The sequence below is a fragment of the Amphiura filiformis genome, chromosome 3 (assembly GCF_039555335.1).
Source record: "Amphiura filiformis chromosome 3, Afil_fr2py, whole genome shotgun sequence".
Classification (NCBI taxonomy): Eukaryota; Metazoa; Echinodermata; class Ophiuroidea; order Amphilepidida; family Amphiuridae; genus Amphiura; species Amphiura filiformis.
The window spans coordinates 58,825,462-58,852,498 of record NC_092630.1 but is presented as its reverse complement, the minus strand read 5'-3'; the positions used below and the strand labels follow the sequence as shown (position 1 = coordinate 58,852,498).

At 37.5% G+C, this 27,037-nt stretch overlaps 1 protein-coding gene across 1 annotated transcript in view; it reads right to left on the bottom strand.

The window, feature by feature from the left end:
• The window catches only part of LOC140148833 (uncharacterized), a 46,068-nt gene extending 19,468 nt beyond the window's left edge, over positions 1-26,600 (bottom strand). Inside the window, exons 1-5 of the mRNA XM_072170908.1 lie at positions 26,368-26,600; positions 21,077-21,194; positions 20,294-20,569; positions 4,224-4,434; positions 981-1,120 (exon numbers count right to left, since the gene is read on the bottom strand). Of these exons, the coding sequence (XP_072027009.1) occupies positions 981-1,120; positions 4,224-4,434; positions 20,294-20,569; positions 21,077-21,188 (739 nt within the window). The 5' untranslated portion in view covers positions 21,189-21,194; positions 26,368-26,600. The remainder of the gene's footprint in view (positions 1-980; positions 1,121-4,223; positions 4,435-20,293; positions 20,570-21,076; positions 21,195-26,367) is intronic.
• Positions 26,601-27,037: the final 437 nt, after the last annotated feature.

Below are 27,037 nucleotides of genomic sequence, written 5' to 3'. Positions count from 1 at the left end.
TTTATTTTTATTTGCTGCTTAGCTTGTGATTTCCCGTTTCCATGTTATTTATTCAATTTTGTTCTCATTATTTTAGCTTCCTTTTTAGGTGCGAACAGCACCTCATGCATTAACCCTCCAGTTCGTTCGTTCGCAACAAACGTTGATTCATACTTTCATGCGACGTGTCGCTGTGCGGTCGCTCGGCGTAGCGCATGCGCATTGCATACAAACGGATACGATCAAGGCTTGTTGTTGGATGATAGACCATGCCGATAATCATACCGCGGAACTTGGCATGTTGCCTATGTGGATCGGCGCTAAGTCAGGTACCGCGCACACCGCGTGACAAACTCAAAAATAGCGCAAATAGCGTGGCGTACACAAAAGAAACCAGTGTTTTGTATGCTGTGAATTCTCGCATATTCATGAGGGCCGATTGTTCCATCGTGCCGTGTCTAACAATAACGCCAGCGTTGCGTGCCTTCACTTATGTACGTAAAGTGTATGTAACTGAGATGAAAAGCGACGATCAATTGAAATTTTGACCTTTCGTATTGATGATATAGATTTTTTCCCAAAAACACCAAAAAATGAAGGTCTTATTGGGAAGAAAAAATGTATATCTTCAATATGAAAGGTCAAAATGTTCAATTGATCATCGGCTTTTCATCCCAGTTACAAGTACATATCATTAGATTTATAAAGTCTTCGAAGACTCTTAAATATCAAAAATATCAAATTTTAATAATTTGCCATAAAATTTGTATTATATCGCGAATTTCAAAAAAGCAAAATTATTTGATATCAGAAGGGCATTCCTCGTATTCAGAATGCAATTCGATATGCTCTCAGGTCCCATAGAAATACTGTGCAAAGGTGGGTGACCGACATCTTAACATTATGTTAAAATAATAATAATAACCATGTAAGATTGGGCGGACATGGGTTGCTGACATCAAGTTTTTTTTCAGGAATTTCTTGTTTATCGTTGAACTTACCTGCAAAATCGATTTCGATACCTGAAAGATAGCCATTCATTTCACGGCCACGGATTAAAAGAGTCTCCACGCTCGATTCACCAATATCTACATCCATCTTCTCAATTTTACCTCCGTAGGAATCGGTCCAGAAAAGATACCTTATATAATTCAAGCAAACAAAATATATCATTTTATTCATCTTTGAAGATTTTTTGACCCAACGTTAAATCTATTGTTTTATGTACCATATATAACTGTATAATATACCCTGAAGTGAAGTGATTCATCACATATGATAACATTCATCTACTCAATTATTCATGTTATTTGTGTAGTTTGTTATCTGTTTGCAATATTGGCAACATACTCTCTCAAAGACCTGTTGGAAAAATATAAGAACTTGTTATTGTAATGTTTTATACTTTATAATAAGGGCATGATACCAGCTAATCTGTGACATGCGCACATTACGAACACATTATACGGACCTTGGCTGGCGACATGGGGGGAAACAATAGATATGTATATTCAGCTTTATTTGCATGATACAACCTCTAGCCCCACACATTTGAGAAACTAACTCTTAAAGCCATATTATAACATTTCTGTAAAAATAGATTAGTATTTATTTTCCATAAAATGTTAGCTTTTACTGTCAGATATGCCCCCTTTTAATTTTGAGCCGAACAAGTGAGGTAAAGCATAGAAAATTGGAATTTACTATAGCGCCCGTGCATGTTACTCCCGCGGTTATAATACGGTACGATCCTCGGGGTGTGTGTGTATGTGTATCCCGCACGCCGTGTACGTACTGTGCATACGTGTTCTAATATTTCCATCGTAATAATAAAACGCCGGTTCCATCGTTTTATTCAAAATCTCGGATTTTTGGCAAAACTCTAGCACCTTAAGTCTTGATTTTTGCAGAGTATCTTTATTGACTAAAGTACATTACAATCGTGTAAAAACAAGAATTTAAAATTTTTTGAGGGCGTTCTCCTCAGCAAATGTTATAATATGGCTTTAAGTATATTTAGTTATAGTAATACAAGTCATTTCTAACGGACGAACCAAGTCTGAATATGACGCGAGACTACGAGCGACACAGAAATGACATTTTGAACACTTTAGCTGAGAATGTGCTCATAATATTATTTGGAAACAAAAGTTATTTCAACAACATAGGCACATTCTTTCTATATAGGAGTTTGAATCATGTATCTGAAATAGCATCAACAATGGTCAGCTGGTTCATATACACACTAGCACAGCCAGTTTTCCCGATTGTACATGTACCAATATTTTTCCTTAATGTACCCTAATATTCCTTTTCGATCATGGGGTATCCTCTTTGTAGAGTACCAACCACTGACTAATACAGCATCAGGAACAACAAGGAAAAAATCATGACAAACAAGGAAATCTGTTTTTTAGAACCCTTTTATTGCCAACCATGTTTTTCCTTGTCATTCCAATTTGATCGGTCGAGGTCACAAATGATATTTATAATTGTGACCATTCATGCTTAAAGTTAAGTAAACCCAATTTCACAACTCCTCTTTAATATCCACTTATTTTGTAATCCTTTATGAGGAAGTTTCAGAAATTATCAGGAGTGGTGAATGTTTGTTCAGCATTAGTGTTTTTCTGATCATACTGAATCAGGAACCATCAGGAACAACAATGAACAAAGTGGACTACCATGACCTCCCAGGCATATCAATGAATAAAATTGGTACAACCAGGAATCTTGCTGTGCTAGTGAAAGTAAAAAATAAAAAACGGTCATGACTAAAACAATCATGGAAGGGTTAAACCGTTTTTGATGTACTTAGGCTAAATTTAAAATTAATATAAATTTATTTTTTGATGGATCACAATTTTTTTCAATTTTTTTACTCAAAAAATGTCTTTGATTTCAGCTGCCTCGGATACAACACCCTTGCAGGAAAATAGCTTTGTCAAATCAATCAGGTCTATTCATTTAAATCTTTAATCATAACAAAGAAAAGCATTAATTTTCTCCATCTATATGAAGATCTTATAAGAATTGTAACAATTCTTATGTTTTTCTTTATTTTTTTAAATTCCCTAAATTTTGACAGTTTTTGATTTTATTTGCCCACTTAGGAAGAAGCTATGGCTACCAAACTTTCAGGGATGGTAAATAAGCTTAATATCAAAATTCTCTCGCCAGGATTTTTGGATAAAGTGTTCAATTTTTGAAAATTCCATTTTTTATTTTAGGGAATTTTAGAAACAGTAGTAGCTTAAAATAAAAACACTTAATTGGAAAAAGCTGACGAGGAAATTTAGATATTAATCTTACTTACCATTCCTCAAAGGTTGGTAACCATAGCACCTCCTAAATGGGCAAATAAAATCCTAGAATTTAGGTAATTTAGTGTTTCTATAAAAAATCAAAAAACATAAAAAAGTACCAACATTCTTTTTAAATATAACACTAAATTAGAAAATAAACTTAGTTTGTATTATTCTGTGATATTTTGGCAGCAAAATGAAACTTAAAACATTTATATACAACTGCTATAAAGGAGAGAAAAATCAGTTTTAATAAAATCTTTGTTTTAAAAAATGTGGCTATTTTGAGAAATTGGCAAAGTGCCAAAAATCCTTCCCTTCAATGGGATTTTGAGATGACAAAAAATTGCGTAAGTCAAAAACGCTTTTTTGGAAAAAATTAAAACTTGGCAAGTAAGGTTTTTCCATCAAAACACACATCCTATATCATTATCAAGGAGTTCTGTGGGACACCGTAGCCGATAAAGACAGCTTATAGTTTTTTATTGTTATAGAGTGAATCATCCGACCCTCTAATTAAATGTAAGCAAAAACGTGCGCACCCTTAAACGTTGGCAGTGGCGTAGATTTCTTTTTGACATGGGGGATGGGGTTGGAAATAAATTCTTGAGTATAGTGATGATAGTGAATCCAGCACCTTTTGGTGACAGAATAAGTTTATGGTACAAATGCGCGCGAAAAATCGAATACATTTTGTCATATTGAAGCTATATGATGAAATATAGTGCAAAAGTGGAACAAATTAATACAAGCATTAAAAAATGGGCACTTTGGGGCTAAAATGGCCAAATATAAGGTTATTTTTAGTCAGAAACCCACATACAGACGTCAACATTAGGAGGGATTGTATGGACCAAAATATTGGGGGGATTTATCCCCATCCCCCTGGATCTACGCCTATGAACGTTGGTGATTATAAAAGAGCGCATTTTTACGTACCTGTCATAGGGATCAAACGCCATTCCATAGGTGTATTTCATTCCATGGGATGGCGTGATAATTTGAGTTCTCCCACTTCCATCCCAATTCGACTTCTCAATAACAGTAACATATCGTTCTCTATCTGCATAACTGGGACCTTCACGGTTTATATCATTGTGTACCCAGTACATCACGGTCTTTTCTACATCGATGACAAGCTCAGCGGGATCTAATAAAATAAACCGATTTAAGAGTCGAATATAAGTATCAGAATGAAAACGTGTATGAAAAAGATAGCTCTCGAAAACTGCAATTGAAGTTAAAAATAACACAAAACCGATGGGGATTGAAACCAGGAACTCACGGTTTCCGGTCAAGAGCTTTTCCCTGTACCACGCGTATATCTTCAGTTGTCCATCAGATGTCAAGTGCCCCGACATTCCGTCCAACCTAGACCTTGCGGCCCATACACGTTCAATTATATTAGGCAATATCAAATACTCTAGATACAAAATCTACCAGGAAATCTGTACCATAAACTAATCAATGGCTAATATAGTTATATACCCCTAAATTAAACATACCAGACGGTCTATATGAATTTCGGAATATTCCTAACAAAGAAAAAGCACTTTTAATCCTTCGTTTCTGCGATTCATGGAAGCCGCCATGATAGCTGCTTGCGAGTCCTTTCTGCCACAAGCGGTATAGTGTAACCTTTCACACAGACCCGCGGCGAGCGTGTATTGCTATGGCATTCGCGACCCCCACAGCGAATTTTGGTTTTTAGTGCTGTTTTTACTTTTCGTTCTCAAAAGACATTGTTGATCATAAATATTACTTAAAATACATTTTTTTATGTTCTTCTGTAGTTTTATGGGTAAAAATTGTCGCGTTTTCTTTTGAACGAATGTTGAATCTGAACTTTGGTAGTATTCGCTTCGTGTCACCAAAGTTCACGAGGGACGTGGCTCGTGGCACGGATTTCGCTGGTTTCAAAATAATAATAATAAGCGTAATAAAATACATCGGGTATCAATATGGCCGCCACCATGGATTACAAACATGTCGCTGATTGTCGTAAGGAATTAAGAATTTCTCCTTTATTTGGACGTATATAAGCTTGGGACTTTTATTGTTTGTCGTTTTTATTATTACTGCAACTATATAACCATTGATTAGTTTATGGTACAGATTTCCTTTAACATGATTAATGATCGTCTGTATAGTGCTCAGCATGCTCAGTAGATTTTGTATCTGGGGTCTTTGATATTGCCCAATAAAATTGAACGTGTATGAGCTGCATAAGTCAGAGCCCCCATGATATGACAGAATTCCAGTGATCGCTGATATGAAGTGTATTGCCTTTCCCTTGCCCCTTCCTATATACACCATTGTTCACCTCGTGTCAGAGGGTGAGATACTCGTATAGCAGGGCTCAGAAACTGAGCTTGCTCAACCGAGCACAAAGGCCGGCCTTGAAGACTAAGAAGAGAAGAAGCCTGATACATACTGACTGACAAATCGAAATTGAAATACATTGGACTGTCAATCTATACTATAGTTTGTCATTGTTTCTGAGACATATCTCATCAATATTTAAAAAGAATGATAAATTAAAAACGAGACATAAAGGCTTCCACCTGTGGGTATAAGATAAATGCCAGACATACCTGTGTATATCATTTGTATGAGAGGATCGCAAGTAGAATTGTCCAAAAAATCTCATATGCAAAGGAAACGCACACAAACTGATATTGTATAATTTAAAAGCATTAACCAAAAATCGTAGGAATCGAATCAGTGCAAAATTAGTCACGATTTGCGGTCAAGTGATACACTGGGCGCCACATGGAAGTTACAATAAAATCACATTGACTTTCTCAGTGTGTTGTTCATACGATTACGTATAAGGTCATTTAAAATGCTCTGCTCAAAGCTTTGTAAATTCGGTACTGTGTGCAACTTATAAGAAACATGGGCGTCAACCAACTCAGCGCTACATCAGTTCACTTTTACTACACACATACAGAGATCTCTACTCGTTGGCATCCGTCAGTCTTCGCAGATTATGGAGTAGCGCCGTCTGAGGTGGTTGGAAAGCATCGTCTTGTGTGGCTGAATAGACCAATGCGAGACTTGCAGATTTTGTTGCAGACCTGGCATCTGAAGACTGATGCATCTGGTAGGGTTGGTTTGAATGTTTCACACTGACTGACTTTGCGCCTTGCTCGTTTTTCATCAGCAGCTTTCTGGATGACGTCTTCTCCCCTTTTCAGGCCGTCAGAGAGATGTTGCCTCCAAGTTTTTCTGTCACTAGCAGCAGATTCCCAGGTGACCCAGTCCATGTCAAGTGCTTTCAAGTCACGCTTATAGACATCCTTGAAGCGGAGTAGCGGTCGACCCTTTCTTCTGTGTCCTGAAGATAGCTCTCCGTAGAGGAGATCCTTGGGAATGCGACCATCTTCCATTCGACTGACATGTCCTAGCCATCGAAGGCGACGTTGACGTAGTAGCGTATACATTGATGGGATACCCGCCTTAGACATGACTTCATTGTTTGTGACCTTGTCTTTCCAGGAGATTCCAAGAATGCGGCGTAGACATCTCAGGTGAAATACTTGCAGCTTCCGTTCTTGTGGAGAGTAGGTTGTCCATGATTCACTACCATAGAGGAGCGTGCTGATTACACATGCCTTAATTGTAGACCGCCATCTTTGTTGTATTGGTGAGCTGCTTGTTCTCCCATACTTTCTTAGATAACCTGGAGAGAGTAGAGGCCGCCTTGCCGATCCTTTTGTTGAGCTCAGCGTCCAGAGATAGATTGTCTGTGGCAGTAGAGCCTAGATAGGTGAATTGGTGAACTACCTCAAGTTGCTGATCACTGATGTGGATTGATGGTGGAGCTATAGTGCCCTGTCCCATGACTTGAGTCTTCTTCAGACTTATGGTTAGGCTGAAGAGGTCGCAAGCTGATGCGAAGTGATCCATCAGTTTCTGTAGCTCAACTTCAGAGTGGGCAGCTATCGCAGCATCATCAGCGAATAGCATGTCTCTAATCAGCACCTCCCTTATCTTGGTCTTGGCCTTCAAGCGTGCAATGTTAAAGAGTTTACCGTCAGATCGTGAGTGAAGGTACACTCCCTCTGTGGTTGACTCGAAGGAGTGCTTGAGTAGCAGTGCAAAGAAAATGCCAAACAGTGTTGGTGCGAGTACACAGCCTTGTTTTACTCCACTTTTGACACCAAATTCTTCAGACATTGAGCCATCGAACTGAACAGTACTCATCATCCCATCATGGAAAGAACGAATTATGCTGAGGAGTTTAGGTGGACAGCCAATCAGAGGAAGCATCTTGAATAGACCGTCCCTGCTAACAAGATCAAACGCTTTAGTCAAATCAATGAATGCCAGGTAAAGGGGGTTTTGCTGCTCTCTGCATTTTTCTTGCAGTTGCCGTAGCGAGAAGATCATGTCAATTGTTGATCTCTTGGAGCGGAACCCGCACTGTGACTCTGGATATATTCTGTCAGCCAGCTTTTGTAGATGCAGTAGAACTATGCGAGCAAACAGCTTTCCGACTATGCTAAGCAATGAGATGCCCCGGTAGTTGTTGCAGGGCACAGTATAATATAATATTTCTTCGTGTTAGAAATTGCTATGACAGTAGGGCGAATCCACCAGTTGTTCAACAGCACGGCATGGCGATTTTGTTCCGCCGTGATTTAATAGTTTCGAGATAAAGCAAAGTATAACATACCACCTGTACCTGTACAAACACCACCTGTACGATAGATTCATAACGTTTCTTTTTCACTACGCATATACGCATGCTCCGCTACTGAAATCACGATCTGCGTATATGGTCATTACTCTCTTTAACGTTACTAACTAAGAAAACTGATTCGATTTTTTTGTCAGATTCAAGACGCAAGCGGGGAATTCAATACGCAGAGTAAAGGTTATCATATTCTTTCAACACATATATCAAGTGCAAGCCTTACAATTGGTTTTTACAGGGAGTAAAAATAATTGGATATATTCAGAGTTTTGAGAAAAAGACATTCACGGATCTAAGCATCAATATCAAAAGGATCTGACACTACCATATGAATGATATGATAGTACCATGCACAACTCGGGTAGCCCTTTCAAACACACGTGCTGACAGCATTGGCTTCTAATGGCTATAGAATATATTTAAAGCACAAGGTTAACAATTGAATATATGAATACAAAAGCCACCTAAGTCCATACTTTGGCCAAATTAAGTTAAGCATGGGAAATTGTTGCTATACATAGGCCTGTCATATGCATGAAAGAACAACTCAAATTCATTCTCTGTGTCTATTGGGCATGTGAAAAATAGCATGCATGAAAGAATCACCCAATTCCATGATTTGAGTCTTGTAACACATTGATTGAAATCCAGTATGTATAAAAGTCCACTTGTAACACATTCATTGCTAGAGAATGACTTTTGAACAAAAAATGGGTTTAATAAAGGAAAGTGTGTGGTTTATATTACATGGCAGAATGCTTATCAACATTATACATACCTGTGTGCTTTATTTTGTATTATCTTACTAGTGGTAATCTCATTCTAACATTGTTGTCTTTGTATATGATTCAAAAAAACCACCTAAGTCCAAAATTTAAAATGAACCCCACGAAGTCCCTGAAATGCTAATCGTCATACCTAATACAGGTTAATCCACTCATTTGCACGTACAACTTACCATATTGACCAGGTAAATATAACTGAAGGAATTAAAATGATACACGGGTTTTTCTCTCAAAATAACTTTGCATGGACTTAGGTGGCTTTTGTATTCATGTATTCAATTGTATAGTACTAGCGGTCACCCGTCTTTCGCGGTCAGGGTCTTTCGCGGTTGGTAAATTTTTTACATTTTGTGTACATGTAAATGTTTTATTTAATGTGATTAATGGTATGAGAGGAGATGATCATTTAGAACTTAGAAGTATAATATTTAGTATCTTTTCCATATAAATCAATGGTTTGAAATTGTAATTTGATCATGTCTTGCCCCTGTGGGATGCTGGTCGCTCTGATATTTAAGATTTTTATGCATTTGTTTCTACAGTACTTTTTTGCCCATTTTGGACAAATGTGTTGTACCTTTTAGCTAATTTTTTTATCATTTTCATCCAAGTTTGTCCACCACCTTGAAATGTACCTTGCTGCCCCCGCCTCCTGCAAAAGTCCTGGCTACATCACTGAGCAGATGAACACAATTTTATTCACATCCCTCTTGGCCCGCTGTGGCCTGCTAGCTGATCTGATATTTTAGATTTCTATGCATTTGTTGTACTTTTTATTTGTTAGCCCATTTTGGATAAATTTGTCGTACTCTTTAGCCCATTTGTGACAATCCCCCCCCCCATGAAATTTGCCTCGCCCCCCCCTCTCTCTCTCTCTCGCTCTGAAAAAGTCCTGGCTACACCACTGTGCAGCTGAAACAATTTTATTCACATTTCCTTACACTCTACATGTATTTCATATAAGTTATGATCATACCTGATCATACATTTATGCTGATAACATTAAACATAGCACTACCACAAAGCAGAGTAGGCCTATTCATGGTGTGGTTTGGCAACCCTGATTAATTTGTCCTTCAAAAGTTTCACTTTAACTATAGGTTCTCCATAAAAACACAGAATACATGCTTATGTTGATCAATTAGTTGAATAAACAATAGATGTTAATTGTTAATTGAGTTTCTACTGTGTCATGTAATAGTTGCTTCTAGTGTATCATGTAATAGTTGAGACTACAGGCATAATATCCTCACACCGATGACAGGATAGATAGAAGGCCTAATTCAGGCTATGTCAACATTAGTGTATTGTGTTGGCGTTAGCATGCAGGTGCGCTGCCATTGCCTTTGCCCTGCCTTTGAAACTAATTAACATAATTTGACACCCTTAACGTAAACAAAAACAAAATTGGACGTTTTATTGGGGTGCGGACAACTTTACTCTACGAAACGCAAAAATCCGTTTTCGGAAATAATGTAAAACGTAGAAGTTTTTAGCCTTACAAATTCGCCAAACTCAGTAATTTATTATAGATAACGGAGCCAGTGAAACACTATACATGCTAGACCAACTTCTTTATTGTCTGCGTGACCGCGACAACAATAGAACATTGATTCTGTTAAATCATGGATATCAATCGCCCGTCGCTCACCAACGGAGTATAGGCCTATTATAGTTCAGTATATTTTGTAAAAAAGAATTATTTACCTGCTGTGGACGGTGTGTGGGGTCCCGTTGCAACCATGGCTCTAAAGTAAGAACTCTTGAGTAAACAACGCCCTTAAGGGGTGGGGTATGAGCGTTTCGTTTGGACAGTATTTTTTGTGGGACATAAGAGCACATCGGACATATCGAATTGCATTCTGAATACGAAGAATGTCCTTCTGATATCATATAATTTTGATATTTTGAAATTCGCGGTATAATACACATTTTATGGCAAATGATTAATAATTGATATTTAACAGTCCTCGAAGTTAATTGCATAAATCTAATGATATGTACTTAAAGTGTTTGTAGCTGGGATGAAAAGCAGATGATTAATTGAAAAGTTTTGTCCTTTCGTATCGAAGATATGGATTTTTTCCCAAAAAAAACACCCAAAACAAATTAGGTCTTTTGGGGGGAAGAATATCTTCAATGCGAAAGGTCAACATTTTCAATTGATCGTCGGCTTTTCATCCCAGCTACATACACTTTAAAGCCAAATTATAACATTTGCTGAATCAAAATATTATTTTTGGCACGATTGTTATGTTATTTAGTAAACTAACATACCCTGCAAAAATCAAGACTTGAGGTGCTGTAGTTTTGTCAAAATCCGAGATTTTGAATAAACCGTCTTAATAAGACGGTTTATTATTACAATGGAAATATTAGTCGAACGCGTACACGATGTACCTAACACAGTTTGTACATGGCGTGCGGGCAGTCCGACGATGACGTATCAAAAGAACCGACACGACTCACGTTCGAATGAGTGGTTCGCATTGGCGACATATGCGCTGGTATTAAATATCGATTTTCTCTGTATTGCTTCGTCTGTTTGAGCCCCCCGGGGTTGAGCCCAAATTAAAAGAGGACATCTGACAGTGAAAACTAACATTTTATAGGGGAACGGCGGGTATACCGGTAATCCCGAACGCGGGGTAATCCCGAACGGTGATATTGTAGCCAACCTGAGAAAGGTGACGCTATCACACAACTCTTCAGTAAACATGGTAAAAGCTACTACAAAGATACATTCACACAATGCACATCTGGGTAATTCTCACAACATATTAAAAACGAAATTAGACATTTTTGACTTTTATCGTCAGATCGGTTTTCGGATGCGTAGGGGTGGATTGTCATTAATAAGACATGTGGAAGATTGCTTAAAGATATGACGTGACCATATCCTGTTGACATTAATAGCTTATCAGTCATTGTCAGTACACGCAAGAAAAAGTAATACATGAGTGGTGGGGTAATCCCGAACGGCTATAGAAAACAGTAATGATACCGTGTGCGGGGTAATCGCGAACAGCCGTCATGAGTGTGATGTTTTTTTTATCTGCATTGATCTAACAGTGCTATATGTATCATGAGCTGGATATGAACTAACCTGTCACCGAGGTTCTAGAAATAAATTAAAAGTTATAATCAAAACGTCAATTACTTTAACACTCCAAATCGATTCTTCAATGAGCTTTCCCAGTACCGTTTGGGATTACCCTCAGATCGCGGGGTAATCCCGGGATCCCGAACGACGCCATTTTCTTTATTTCATCATATCTTCTAATTAATTAAGGTTGAGTTAATGAGATCATCATCATCATCATTATCATCAGTCGGCTGAGGAGCAGGCGACTACAAGCTTTCTCCAACTATTGCGATCTTGGGCAAGCGAAACAATTTTGTTTGGCTGCAGCATCCCCCAGGAGGTGCTGGACATACTGTAAGTACAGTGTGCGCGGCCGTCCCGGTTTCCTCTTCCCATGTGGTGGAACATAAAGGGCATATTCTTTCACAGGCTCGTCGTCTTCAAGACGTAGTATATGGCCGAGAAATTTGACTCTGGCAACCAGTGGATTGGTGTTGGTCAGATTGAAGATGGTTTCATTTGGAATCCGATCCACACGCTTGATGTTTAACATGACTCTCTAGCAAGATGTTGCAAAGGCATTGATCTTGTTTTCCATGTCCTTGGTGATTACCCATGACTTGCACCCGTACAGAAAGACAGTAACACAAGTTGTCTCAAACAGCTTGATTTTTGTTTCGATCAGCAAAATCCAGGTCATTCAGCATCCTAGCAGGATATCTGCTTGACCGACGTGGGTAGGTAACAATTCCAGCGTGAATTCCAGAAGTTGATTTCTTCAGAAGGTAGTCTACTAGGATAATAGAGAGATTGCGAAGAGGCGTTCACTGCAAACGCCATACGGGATACGGATTACGGCATTATGCGGTACAACGTGATAATGCCGTTCACATCCAAACTAGCCTCCTACACAGCCAGTTTGTGTCCTAACGCTCGTCGTTCGTAGTATGTTTGTGATAGCCGCATAGAGTCTGAACCAAGACTACATGTAAAAGCTCATGGTGGCGCTATACTGAGACAAATATATCTAAAGATATAGGGAGCACACATTGATTCACCTTGGGTGCATCGAACCAGAGAAGATTATCAGATTATCTTCTCTCATCAAACCCACTTTCCTCGGTAGGCCCTATTGATATGCAAATACGACTGGCTGTAGCCTATCATAGACCGTGAAGAGATGGACGGTCGTCTGGATAGTGATTCTATAGAAATTTCACATTATGCTGAAACCATGTACGTCTCACTCGCACCTGTTGGATTAGCGTGTTTGAAAGAAGCGGCATTCAATCGAAGTATACACGTTGTCTCTGACACAGTTACGACTGCAATGTAAACTCTGTTGTCGCAAAACAATTATAGTTACAAGAAAGGAAACGGTAAAAAACCCTTATTTGCTGCAGTTTCAAGTTAATTAAATAAATACATAATTATATTCACCGTTTCGAATTTATCTAACACTACCTGTTACTCTGGCATTGAATGAGTTTCAATTTGCGTTTAGCCTTGGTCTCAACGTCACACTTACACGGATGCTCCGAGCGCAAAATTCAGTTGGATTGCGACTGATAATGCAATTGAGTGGACGAGAGTTGGGTTATTGACCTTTTGTACGGTAAATCGATTCAATGGCAGGTTTGAAGACTATCTTGCCTTTGTGTTTGTGCGAGACGATCATAGCTTCAAAGGATATGCCGCAGATGACCGTCCATCTATAATTGCTCTGAGCATTCAGTCCAGATTAGCGATATTTGTGTTTTGAGAGCTATTGGAAAATGAGTATCTACCAAAACGCGTTTCAAACGTAAAAAGGGGCCAAGTTTAAAAAATCTTTCCTGTGTGGCTTTTCACCCTTTTTAAAACTTGGTCCCATTCAGTAAAGTGGTACCGTAATAACATGAAGAATGAGTCCTAATTTCTACATGCAACAATTAGGTTTAAGACTGTTCGAAAGCGGTGCAATATGACGTAGGCTATGTATTATCAAAAACATTTGAAGGTTTATGTTTCATTATATTGCGTGTTCATAAAGAGTAGTAGAGTATTATATATACTTAGCAAATTGACTGTCTGTCAACCTGTTACATATTATAGGCCCTACATCTGTACATAAGGCGCAGGATCGCACAAGACGATGAAGAATTTAACAAAGTGAGTATTTGCTACTTTTGCTTAAATCAAAATACATTATAACGTCTTTACGGAAAAACTTCAATCAAGCACGAACATTAATTAATTTACTCTACAAAATGAACACTGACAACTAAGAAAACAAACAAGTAGCCTAAAGATGACTTCGTATGGGTCTTTAGAAACTTTCATAAATGGGACCAAGTTTAAAAAAGGGTGAAAAGCCACACAGGAAAGATTTTTAAAACTTGGCCCCTTTTTACGTTTTGAAACGTGTTTTGGTAGATATTAATTCTAAAAGATATTGCGCGGTAAGTGGTTCTTTGTAGCCATGCGAGGCGAAGTAGTTGGATATCCATATTTCGCGGTTAATGGTTCTTTGTAGCCCTGCGGGGCAAACTAGTTGGATATCCATATTTCGCGATGAGTGGTTTTTTGAAGCTTCGAGGGGCAAACTAGTTGGATATCCATATTTCGCGGTTAGCAGTTCGTGGGGCAAACTTGTTGGATATCCATATTTCGCGGTTTGTGGTTCTTTGTAGCCCTGCGGGCAAACTAGTTGGATATCTATATTTCGCGGTGAGTGGTTTTTTACAGCTTCGAGGGGCAAACTAGTTGGATATCCATATTTCGCGGTTAGCAGTTTTTTGTAGCCCTGCGGGGGCCTATGTTCGATATCCTCATTGCGCGGTTAGTGGTTTTTAAACGACCTGTAACCACCCCAATCAGCTGCATGGGGTAAAAGAATTATTTAAAAAAAGAATAGCTGAACCCTATAGTTCAGCCAGGGACTGGAAACGACATATTGATGACTATATATAGAGTGTATTCAATAAACCCAAGCGGAACGAGAGCTGCTAAGTAACCGCTATCCTAACCATAAACACATGCATTATCAGACAACGAGTGTTCCATTTCCTCATAGCTTCTCACGTTGTACACACGTCAGTCGAATTTGGCGGTGTTGGTTTGTTAGCCCTCCCAGTTAGAACATCGTTCACTTTGTGATGATATCATTTCAAGAGGTCACTTCCCGATTAACATGATTAAGCTAAACAGCCCATGGAAGAATTGTATGCATGATCATTGAGCAACCACATCAATGATGTAGTAATGAATACCCTCTATTGCTATCGGATTACTTTTTACGACCTTCGATTACATTGGAGTAGCAACGAGGACACGGTGTTTGATTTCACTCACATAAGGCTGCGTTCACATAGAAGTATACGGTATACGGTATTCGCTATACGAAATACGCTCATTCGATCAGGCTGAGTTCATATAGGCGTATACTATGTGAACTCAGCCTGATCGAATGAGCGTATTTCGTATAGTGAATAGCGAGTAGGTCAGTTTACCAATTTTCTTCGTCTAATTAAATGCTTGTAACTTTACTTCTTGAGGTCACATTGCATCCAATGAGGTGTCATAATGTGCAGAATTATATATTGCATCTATTAAAACAAATGCATTTACCCACATATATGGTTTAGTATTAAAAATTGGGACGGTATACGCTGCACTAAAATCGAACTATAAAAAATTCCCACTATACTATACTATACTATACGCAGGTATAGGGCCTTTTCGAATAGTGCCCTCTTACAATGTATGTGACCCGGTACTATGAAATTACCTTGCTCGATTTAAGCTATACGCGTACATCTGCAAAACGTGCACCGCATACCCAAATAGTTTACTTCTATGTGATCGTAGCCTTATGTGACCCGGTACTATGAAATTGCCTTGCTCGATTTCAGCTATACGCGTGCACCTGCAAAACGTGCACCGTATAGCCGAATAGTATACTTCTATGTGAACGCAGCCTAATAGATCAATATTGACCTTCATCCAGCAAGGATCAGCCAAGCACTACAGTGGCCAAGCACGAAAGGTTTCTTGTTATCTCTTCAAGTATTTTTACCTTAGGTCTATAATCATAATGCAGGTCTAAATCCCGGGCCTAAATTAAGTGTACTGTTCGAGTAGGAGGATTTGTTTGATATTATTCTTGATTTTGAATAATATTATAGTACCTGTTTGTTTCCATATCGGTTATTAAAATTACAATTCACCACATACACATTCCAGTTTGCGAGATGTTTATAATGAATAAATGAATAGGTGTTATTATTTCGAATTATAATTATTTAGGGAGAGTGTTTTAGGATTTTGTTAGAAAAGGGATGATTGTTGATCATGTTTATTTTATTGTTGTATGTATTTTCCTGTCATTTCCTGCAAACCTAATAAAGATATTTTGATAATTGAAAATAGTCTGTATCATAAATCGTAGAGGTTGAAAGAGTCAACAAGCGTCAGAAATTATAATTTGCCATGGAACTTCGGTCATATTTTCATTTGAAATATAACTGGATGTTAGGGTCTGCATGCATGGTATGCATAGTATGATGATATACAGACACTGACCTTTCCCTAAAACTATTAAGCAGCAAGTTGTGTATCACACCCACCATTGGTTCGAACCCCTTTATTGTATTTTATTGTTAAACCTGAATAGCGTGATTACTTTTGAATGAGCGGCAGCACACATATTTTTTTCCTCACATCTTCTCTGTAGTACAAAGCTGTCTTTTTATCTAGTGTTTACAGTCAGCTACCTGCACAACCGATTCTTTTGTTCTGCAAGGCTCACTCAGTCATTTAATGAGGCAATACAAACGATCGAAATTGGTGTTGAAATGAGCAAAATTTTGAGTTACACCTTTTCAGTGTAAAATTTTTTTCTCAGCCAAATGAAAAGCAATAATTTTCATTTTTTCAGTAAATGGCTGGAAAAACTATAATGCTTGATACTGATTTTTTTTAAAAATCCTGGTGTTAAACTTAGGCCTGAAATTCAGTCATTTAGTGTAAGATATTCGATTTTTATAGGCTTCAGCTCGGCCCGCGAGCTTTTTCTTGGATCAACCTTTTAGCTTTTCAAAGTAATATAGTTCGCTAATGAAGGATTTTCCCCAACTTTCTAAAGCACATCACCGTGAGCTATATATCATAGTTTTGTCAGAATTTCCGTTTTGATTTCACCATCTTTCACTGTCGGCTGAAAAAATTTCTAAATCAACACGTGAAATCTAAAGGCTAGTACTAGCATTGTGGATCGATATCCCTGGGTTTAATAGGAATACCGACATGGCTATAGTGTTGCCAGAACTTCAATATAGCAAAGAAATTCCCAGACCTATAGCGCTCCTACTGAGCATGTTTAACCAGAACACCCAATTGGGGATTTAATCGCTGGTCGGGCAATTTGCTTTCAATGAAAAATTGACCTGGATAACAACAAAGGAAATATCGACTATTTCAGCTGGTTGCTCTCGAGATAAAAGTACTCACCATTGCCTACTTTTACTTAGTTTGACATTTTCGGACCATGAATGGAAAAAGGGTAAAACAAAAACGGAAATTCTGACAAAACTATAACATATAGACCCACACGATGTGCTTTACAGAGGTGGGAAATATCTTTCTTTAGCAAACTATGTTAGTTTGAGACGCTAAAACATGAATTCCGTAAAAAGCTCGCAGGCGAATTCAAGAAATATAAAAATCAAAATATCACACTAAAAGACACAATTTGATGCTTAATTTTAACACCAGGATTTAAAAAAATGTATATTCAAGCACCAAGTTTTTAACTGACATTACTGAAGAAAAAAAAATATTGCTTTATATTTGACCGAGAAAATTAATTTCATAGCAAAAAGGTGTATCTCTGAATTGTGCTGATTTTTACATGTATCGATCGACTTTTAGCGCGACTAAGCATTTCTAAAGAATTGGTTGTCCAGGCGGCAGACTGTTTAGACAATGTTTACTCAACCATTGCTATCAATGGATGTTGCCATTTTTGACGATTTCTAACTTTTGAAATGCCCAAAATGAATCAATAAAACCGTGTATAAGATATTTGCGGGGATATTTGGGCGCGATTACAAAAAATTAGAAAATAAATGGGCACTTCTGGGTTGGGTATCTAGAGGCCCTGCATGAAATTATTGATTGGCTCCAAACAAAGAATTTGAACCGGTGTCCTTCACCGTAGTTATGGCGGAGTACAGTCCATTCAATCAAATGTTGTCATCAACCTATTTGATCGTAGTGCAGGGTTATGTGTGTTAGACGAACTGTCACGGTAGATTGCAATCATGCTTTTGTTGAATGCATTTGAGTAGTCTGCCATATTTACGGGATGATACGTCACATGCAATGCCTCTATAGATTCTATAGAATTTAAGTATGATATATTTTCGATGGTAATATATTTTCACTTTCAAAGTTTGTAGTTTTCATAATTGCAATTTCTGAATATTATATAAAAAGCGGGAATAAGTCTATAAATGTAAGTGTATGGGATCATTTTGAATGTTAATAAATGCGAAACGCCGGCGGTAGACACCTGCAAGATCAGGGATTGCCGCGATTCTTGCAGTAGCTTTTATGAATAGAATACAATAGTGGATACAATAGCGGAACAATAGAGCTCTCTTACGGGTAAATAAACCTCGTCGCGTTTTGCTAAATTTCACTTCTTCTTTTTCATGAACTAACCGTTATTTCATTAAGTAACCGTTATTTTTTAAAACTTGGCAAAACCTCGACGCGAGGTTTTTAATAGGCCTATGTTCACACGTGTATGATATTTGTCTAAATAACCTAAACAGAGTTTGGTGTTGGATGCCTAGGAAGTCGTTATGGTGTACGAGTATATATTCGAATAAAAAGAAACAAACTCCATTATCATATAAATAGTACCCTGTTTACCTTTTAAAGCAAAATGAAAATAGATAATCCAATGTGCCTAGTTCGATTACTACCCAGCAAACACAAATATATTACAGAACACGTTAAATGTCGGGTTAAAGGGTATTTGGGGGTCAAGGGTATAAAAGGTTTTAACATTCAAAAAACATTTTGTTCAAAACTTGTTGGAAAACATTCTAACACAATAGACTTAAGTACACAAAATGTTTACCGAATGATATTTTACTATAACATTTTGAATTTTGGTTTAAAATGTTTTAAAAAATTTAGTCACTTCTTCTTGTCTATACTTCGTCAAATTGTAACCCCCAAAATGGATTATATTACATGTCGGACTCTACTTGTTCTATTTGGATACTTTGATTTGCTTCATAACACGACAAACATAACAATTTTCTGCATTTTATAATGCGGTAATTCCACGATTGACCAATTCACAATAGATTTCACCCTCTAGAGGGCATACTAACCGATTTTCGACTAATGTAGCTTGCCGTTGGCGTTCCCGTATCACGTTTCACGTAACTTTCGCAATCTCTCTAATGAATAGGAATGATGTCAACTCATCACACAGGGGCACTCCAGTTGTTACTTGGAAAGGCTCTGAGATACTTCCATCTACCATAACGGCACTATTGGAGTCCTTGAAGAGCACCTGGATGGCATTTACCACAACCTTTGGTATTCCATAATGCCGCAGCACTGAAAACATGACAGACCTGTTGATTGAGTCGAAGGCTTTTTTGAAGTCCACAAAAGTGACTGTCAAGGGAAGTTGGTACTCCTTGAAGCCTTCCATGATCCTCCTCAAAATGTGTATATTTTTAATGAGAACGTGCTTATAATTAGAGTATTACCCACTCTTAATATTGGTATGGTTTATTTTATCTTACGTTGAATTTGGGGAGCTGCACAGATAATTGGTGGATGTTACAATCTAACTGCGGATAGGTCTGCGCCTGAGGTTCGGCTGCAAGCCTAGATGATGCGATCTGATTGTGATGATTCACCATGGCATCGAAATTACAGCGCTTTGAATCCTTCAAGTACTGGCTGGAAAAAGGCGCTATATAAATCCGATTTTTTTTTTTATTATTATTTTTTTAATGTGTAGTAATAGGCTTAAATGAAAAGGTGTTCGGGATTACCCAATTCTCCCCTACCAATTTTCTATTTCTAATATGGAAATATTATAATATGGCTTTAAGTACATTATCATTATATTGATTAAGTTTATGCGAGGATTGTTACGTATAATATCAAAAATTTATAAAATATCAAATTTTAATTTGTCATTGTATTATATTGCGGTTTTTTTTTTAAATCAAAATTATTTGATATCAGAAGGACATTCTTCGTATTCAGAATGCAATTTGATATGTCTGATGTGTTCTCATGTTCCACAAAAATACTCTCCAAACCCTCATTCCAGAGCCCTTGATTATAACGTATTATAAGCTTATAATTATTACTTAAAACTGCAGTACAGAATAAGAATACAATAGTTTGTTTCACTTACAGACAAGATCAGCCCCCGGATCATCATCAGATACTAATGTCTCCACATTCGTGTTACTAATGCCTGCTCGTTTGATTGTGCTTCCTGGGTACCCCACTTCAGTCCAATACATTTTCCCGTCAAATGGGTTGTAATCAATGCCAAAAGGAATTCCAGTGGTAGGATATCGACATAGGTTTACCGGTGGACCCACCCATTTACCACCAGTCGTAGGGTTATCTCCTACATTTTCAAAGTCGAGTAAGAACATCGCATCACCAGGTTGAAAGAGTTGTTCTGTGATGTGGAGAAAAAGGGTAAAGATAATGTACATATCAATGAAATCGTACATGAAAAGTTTGTAAATATTCAGATTCACCTTCAGATTATATTAATTCAAATCAAATGCGTAATTTAAAAAGGAAGACGCACAGTGCAATAACTGCATGCTTTAATTTTTTCTTCTATTGTATTATTATAGGCAATACCCTACAAATCAAAGACGAATTTTGATCATTATTTTGGATGTATTATCCTACATTCGAGGTAATTTGATACCCTCTCAGTGGAGGCAGGTGCCCCCCTGACAAAGGCAAAGGAACAGAAAGAGAAAAAAAGCCGGGAAAAAGCCCGTTTCCCACCAAATTTCACCTCGATCATGGGCCAAAATAGTGTAAAATACCAAATTTGTTTCGTCTTTAAACCCCCCCCCCCCCATTTTTTTTTAACGGGAAGAATGTTTTGTCCCCCTCCCCGACCAACTTGTCTCTTGGCGAATAAATTCATTTTAAGTATTAAACTTACCTGACTGACTCAAATCAGCATACAAAAGCAAAATGATAAGTGTTCTGAAATATCCATAATGCAGCCTGTTTGCCTTTTCGTTTGTAGACCTAAATGAACATTCAACAGCCATGGTAATCTGTAATTGACATTTGACACAAACCTGTGACACACACATATGTAACTCTGACCCCCAGTTTATTCATGACCTCTTCCGAAGAAAATGTCAGTCCCTACAGTGACAAAGTATAAAGTATACTGACAGAAATGTTTTTACCCTTATGAAACCCAAAGTGACCTTCGCCATTATGAAATGCACATGCAATACTTGTTTTATTACTATTCGTTATTATTTCCATAATAGAGAGATTGCGATGTCCCATACGCAGCACGTGGACCGTACGTTTTAACGTACGTTTTTACGTATGGAATGCAGATACCTATTCTGGATCTTACTGTCCGTGATTTTAATTTATAAGATCTTTCATCTTCATCTGACCATTTGCAACGTCTTTTACACACCATAAGGGTCGCCTGCGTTAATCCTGATATTTTTAACAGTATCGGTTTGTTTTACCAAACAACTAGCCACATTCTTTCCCTAGGCTTCACAACAACCGCAGATAACATTAGAACGACTGTGTTGGCATAAGTCATGCGTTGTTGTAAGAAGTTGCATTGTTACCAATGTTTTCTGTGTTCTTCATAAGAAAAAAATATTAAGAACTTACCTAAAACGTCTTAAGTAGTCTATACATACCTATTCCGGTTCGACTACATTCCAAAATGCCCGATCTTTGTTTTATATTGGCAAACATTTGATGGCGAGAATATTGCAAAACTGAACACTTCCCCAAGTCACACGTTATGAATGGCCAAGTGGACCAAAAAACGTGTAAGATTATACGTGTAACCTTACACGTGTAAGATGGCATCTTACACGTGTAAGATTGCATCTTATACGTCTTAGAATCTAGCGGGATGCTTAAATTGACGAATCAAATATAAAGAACCCATATTTAAACTACAAACAACCTATCATCTTACGCGTATTCATGTTCGACCAATGAAAACTCGCCATAGCATTTCTTATACGCGTAAGAATGGCCTATTAGGGATGGACGGTATTCCGATTTGACCGGTACGACGAGTGTGGAATAATCTCAGCCTCAATATCGATTTGCACCGCGGTAGTTTTCGCAAACGTCATTATTTTACCATCACCTTTTGAAATTTAATTAATATGAGTATTAATTGACTCCAGATAACTGAAAAAAGTAGCAAAAAGGTGAGATAAATCGGGATGTGACCATGGCAGACCAACAGTCGGAACAATTCCTGTCAGAGATTCGTCATAAAATACAGGACATTGTAGTACTTATACAAATTAAGAAAATGCCTCGTTTAAGATTTTGGTGACGAGCTCTCCTTATCCTCGGTACGCCGCCAATAATATCACGTATTGTCCATCACTAAAATTCAAATCTTACACGTATAAGAAGTCGTGGGTGTTACAAATCACAAAACGTCTTTACATATTATTGGTTGAAGTTTGTTACGCCTGAGATGATTGGTTGTTTGTGATTTCTTACTCTGTGATTCGTCAATTTAAACACGTATAAGATGCAATCTTACGCGTATAAGATACAACCTTACACGTGTAAGATGCAATCTTACACGTGTAACCTTACACGTTTATCTTACGCGTTTTTTGGACCACTTGGCCATTCATACGACACTGTCATAGCTTGTCGTTTCGATTCTGACGGAATACCAACCACTATGCCTTGACTTGACGGTATTGGAATTCCTACATGCTTTTCACATTGATTGCTTTAAAACAAAGGATTCGAACCAACGCCCTCGATCCTATTGTTACTGTATTCAAAAGTCTTGAGTTCTGTGGACTAAACTCCTTTTAAAATCAGAGGTACTGACATGAATTTAATCAAATTTGATCAATCGACCAGTACATAGTGCAGTTATGCTGCACAGCAAACATGATTCGACCTGTGCAGTACATAAACCTGGTTAACAGGAAATTACTCCAGCAAAATCAATCGATAAAGTCTAGCCCATCCTCCACATTGAATGGTGGACTGCACTTATGCCCAAATATGGCACTTGCCAATCAATAATCAACCACTTGAAATCCCCTGACTGGATCCACTGACTAAAGTTATGGGAGTTGTTTTTGCTGTTATCTGTCATTTACATATCAGGGAGGTACGAACATTTGCAGATGCCCCACCTACTCAGTTTTTAGCGTACATGTAATGTACACATTATTCTTAATTGACAGCAAGTACAAAAATTATCCGTCAAGTGGTTTAGCTTTAATGCCCTTCGGAAGAGAGCGTTCCACAAGTGAGTGATAGTCACTAAAAGTTGCATTCGATTTACACAGGGAATTTTGCAGGCCATGCCGTGCCCTTCCTTACTAAAACACCAAAGTGCGAATATTTCCAAACATCTAAATTAGCTACAAATTTAGGACATGTTACAAAACTATATTTTCTAGAATTTCAGAGAGTACAAAAAATATTGGCCGGTTATTTTTCACACGGTAATGGCCTATACCTCTAACATACACTGTTTGTATAGGTCACACGTCAATGGTGAGAGAACTGTGTATTGTGTATAGGGAAATGAACAGTAACTGCAGTATGGGCTGAACTAAGTTTTGCGTATAAAAACGTATCATTTTTATTTACATTAGATCAATGAATGGGAAATGAATGAGAAAGTTTGTTATCGGTGAGTTGTAAAGTACTTTGCAGATATTAGACTGCTGTGGTGTCATGTTGGAAGTCGTTGATTAGAGGCGACGAGAAGGAGGTCCCTAACTCTAACCATGACTTCCTCTAACCCTAATCCTAATCCTAACCATGACCTTCTTCTCATCGCCCCTAAATTGTTTACCTGTCATGTTGGTGTATATGGGGCCGTGTGATGTGTGTTTGTGTCACAATTGTGTTTCGGAACCGTTTTTATATGACTGTCTGTTTCATGTTGTTTTTCAATAGGTTTGTTGGTTTAGTTTATTACTATGTAGAGCTCTGAGATAAAATATTGTGCGTTTATTTTTAATTTTATCCCATTATTTCGGCTTAAAATGGATATAAACCGTTTTTCACTGTACTGATATTATTTCTTCATTTTTGGCAGGGCCGGTAGTTTACACTTAACACAAATAACCATACGGGTATGTTCCCCGAAAAGACCCCCCCATTTTTTTTTTTCTTTTCTTTTTTTTATAGATTTCGCAGCTCCAAAAGACCCTAAATTTGGCCCTTGATTTTGACAATTCACCTCCAGAAGACTCCTAAATTTTATATTCCTTACATTTCTGTTTTTAGAGGCGATTTTTAACCCCTTTTTACCGGTATGCCGTTAGCTCCCAAAATAATAACAAAATTAAAATTTGCCAGAAATCGATTGCTGAAACAGTTGCGCCTGAAAGCATCTCAAGTCCCGCTGCCCTACAAAATGTTGAATAAATTTGACACAATTCGGGTCAAATTTAACGGATCTTCTGGTCGAACTTGACTAAAAATCCCCAATCAGGTGCAGTCTTATAGTTTACTATAGGAACAAAGCCCAATAACAAAGTCAACTTCAACGAGATTGTTTAAGAGTGTACGGTATCGTCAGTCAAAATTATTTGAATGGTTCCATGAGGAAGTATACTTAAAAAATACACCTTTCAACATATCAGTACAAACTATTGTATCCACAGTCTGTATTTGAACAACAGGTCTATGACAATGCGTTCCACAATTACGCATGGCTTAATCATGCGTCCTATTCGACTGCAGATGAGACCCGATGCAATAAATTAAATACTGGAACAGTATAACAATTGAAGTTGCGGCCATGTTGGGGACAGTTCTAAGATGACAGAGGGACAGGTCTCTAGTTCGAGTCATTCGGTTTATACTTTATATTCGACGTCAATAATTCGATGCAACAGATGTTCAGTATTCAATATATTTCCATTCTAATTATATTTACAGTCATTTTAGACGAATGTTTGTTAATTTAAAATCGATAATATAATATTTCAAGCAGATATTCAACATCAAATATTAATTTTCCGTTGGCAAGCACTCATAATTAAATTAAAAAGACTAGTTTGCGTATAGACTTCTCCGTAGTCCACTTGCCAATTGTGCACTACTCTGGCTATTACATTTAAGCTTAAAACTCTGATTTAATTAATGAGTGCACAATTGATAGATTTTCACAACTGATCTTTTCAGTCACCGTACGCCCTCTGTTTGTTAGCTTCCCAAGTGGACTACTGACTTTGCCTTGAGAGTTAGGCCAATTTCTGGCCTAACTAAAATTGGTGATGATGTAATGCATCTTTAAAAATGAATCTGGCTTGTGATTGGTCGCCCAGATCTCGTTATTGTTTAAATCCTCCCGACGCGTACTGGTACCATTATAACTATACATGGTACACAACTATCTAGGGAATGCGGCGCTTTTGTGCTGGTGGATGAACGTATGCATCTAGCGCGTATTGTACCACCATGCTTAGTCTTGTGGTTATATTTTATTGATAAACAAGTATGATTGACAGTGTGTGAGTCCCGGGGTAAAGTTCTGCTTAAAAGTGAAAGTCCATAGTCGGTTTTTCGGATAATAAACTGGCAGATTCTAAAATTAGAATTGTTCAGTATTGAAGTGTCATTATAATTATGCCATTATGATATGTAGCATTCAATAATATAAGCCTACGTAGGGCTTATACTTTACTTTTACTGTCACAAATATAATTATATAGCCTAAACTTTTTCATAACCATTTGCATTATACTAGTATTTTGATGTAGGCCTACTAAATATCAGTATAATTTCGAGTTCAACTGAATGCGTTCATCATGATTAATAACATTTTTATTTATCAAAAATCGACTATGGCATAGTCTAGTTTGCGTATGACGTACTGTCAACCAGACCAAAAATGCTGTACTGCGCAGGTCAGCAACCAATCACAATGCGCTTTTTCCTTGACGTCAGACGCAAACTAGTCTTTTAATTCGGTGTTCAATTATAAGAAGATAGAAATTAATTGAAATAGATTGAATAACGAATACTTGTTGCACAAAACTACACTTTGAATATGTGGAGTATAAATCGGCCCTAATAATACTTTTTAAATTATGAAATCTAAATAAAAGTAATTCCATATAGAGATGAAAAAAAAAAAAACTATAGGCTTGTGTAATTGTAATTAAAAAAGATTTTTTGTTAATATGTTTCAAACACTACTGTATAGAGAATAGAATTCAACTTTGAACTTACATTTTTGCATATGTCTTAGTGCATATTGTTCCGATTATGCATGTAGTCTTGCGAATTGCGTTGAAATATGACAATTAGACGTCTAGACATGTTAGAACAGTTGGTCGTATAAATGAACACGAACATTGCAGACTTTTATGATTCCCATTATCATTATTATGCTTATTGATTATGTGTATGTGTCTTGTCTGATCGTCAATTCAAAATGCTTTTCTTTCAAGCAAGTTTGTAGGTGAAAGGTAAAAATGCTATTCACTGTCATGATTGTGGATTAGTGCTTATTTAATCAGGTGGAAAAGTCAATCATTCGTAATAATTTGAAGTTCTCCAACCATGGACACCGAATTAATTTCACAATCATGACAATACAAAATAATAAACAAATCTGCTTCCTGAAACGACGTACCTGATGCAGTGTTGCCAAAACTTTTCAGTACCAAGGAGCGGCGAATTAGCTCGCCAGGCCGCGGTTAATGACTTTCAAGTGAGATCAATTTGTACATGTTGTAAGAACTAAAAGAAAAGGAAACATCGGATAATTGGGCGGTTTTACCCGAATTTAGTAGAACGTAAATCACCCGATTTGGCGGAACCTGAGCACTTTACTTCCAGTACTTTATGGGTAGTACCGATAAAGATACAGATAATTGCAATTTGGACTCATAAACCT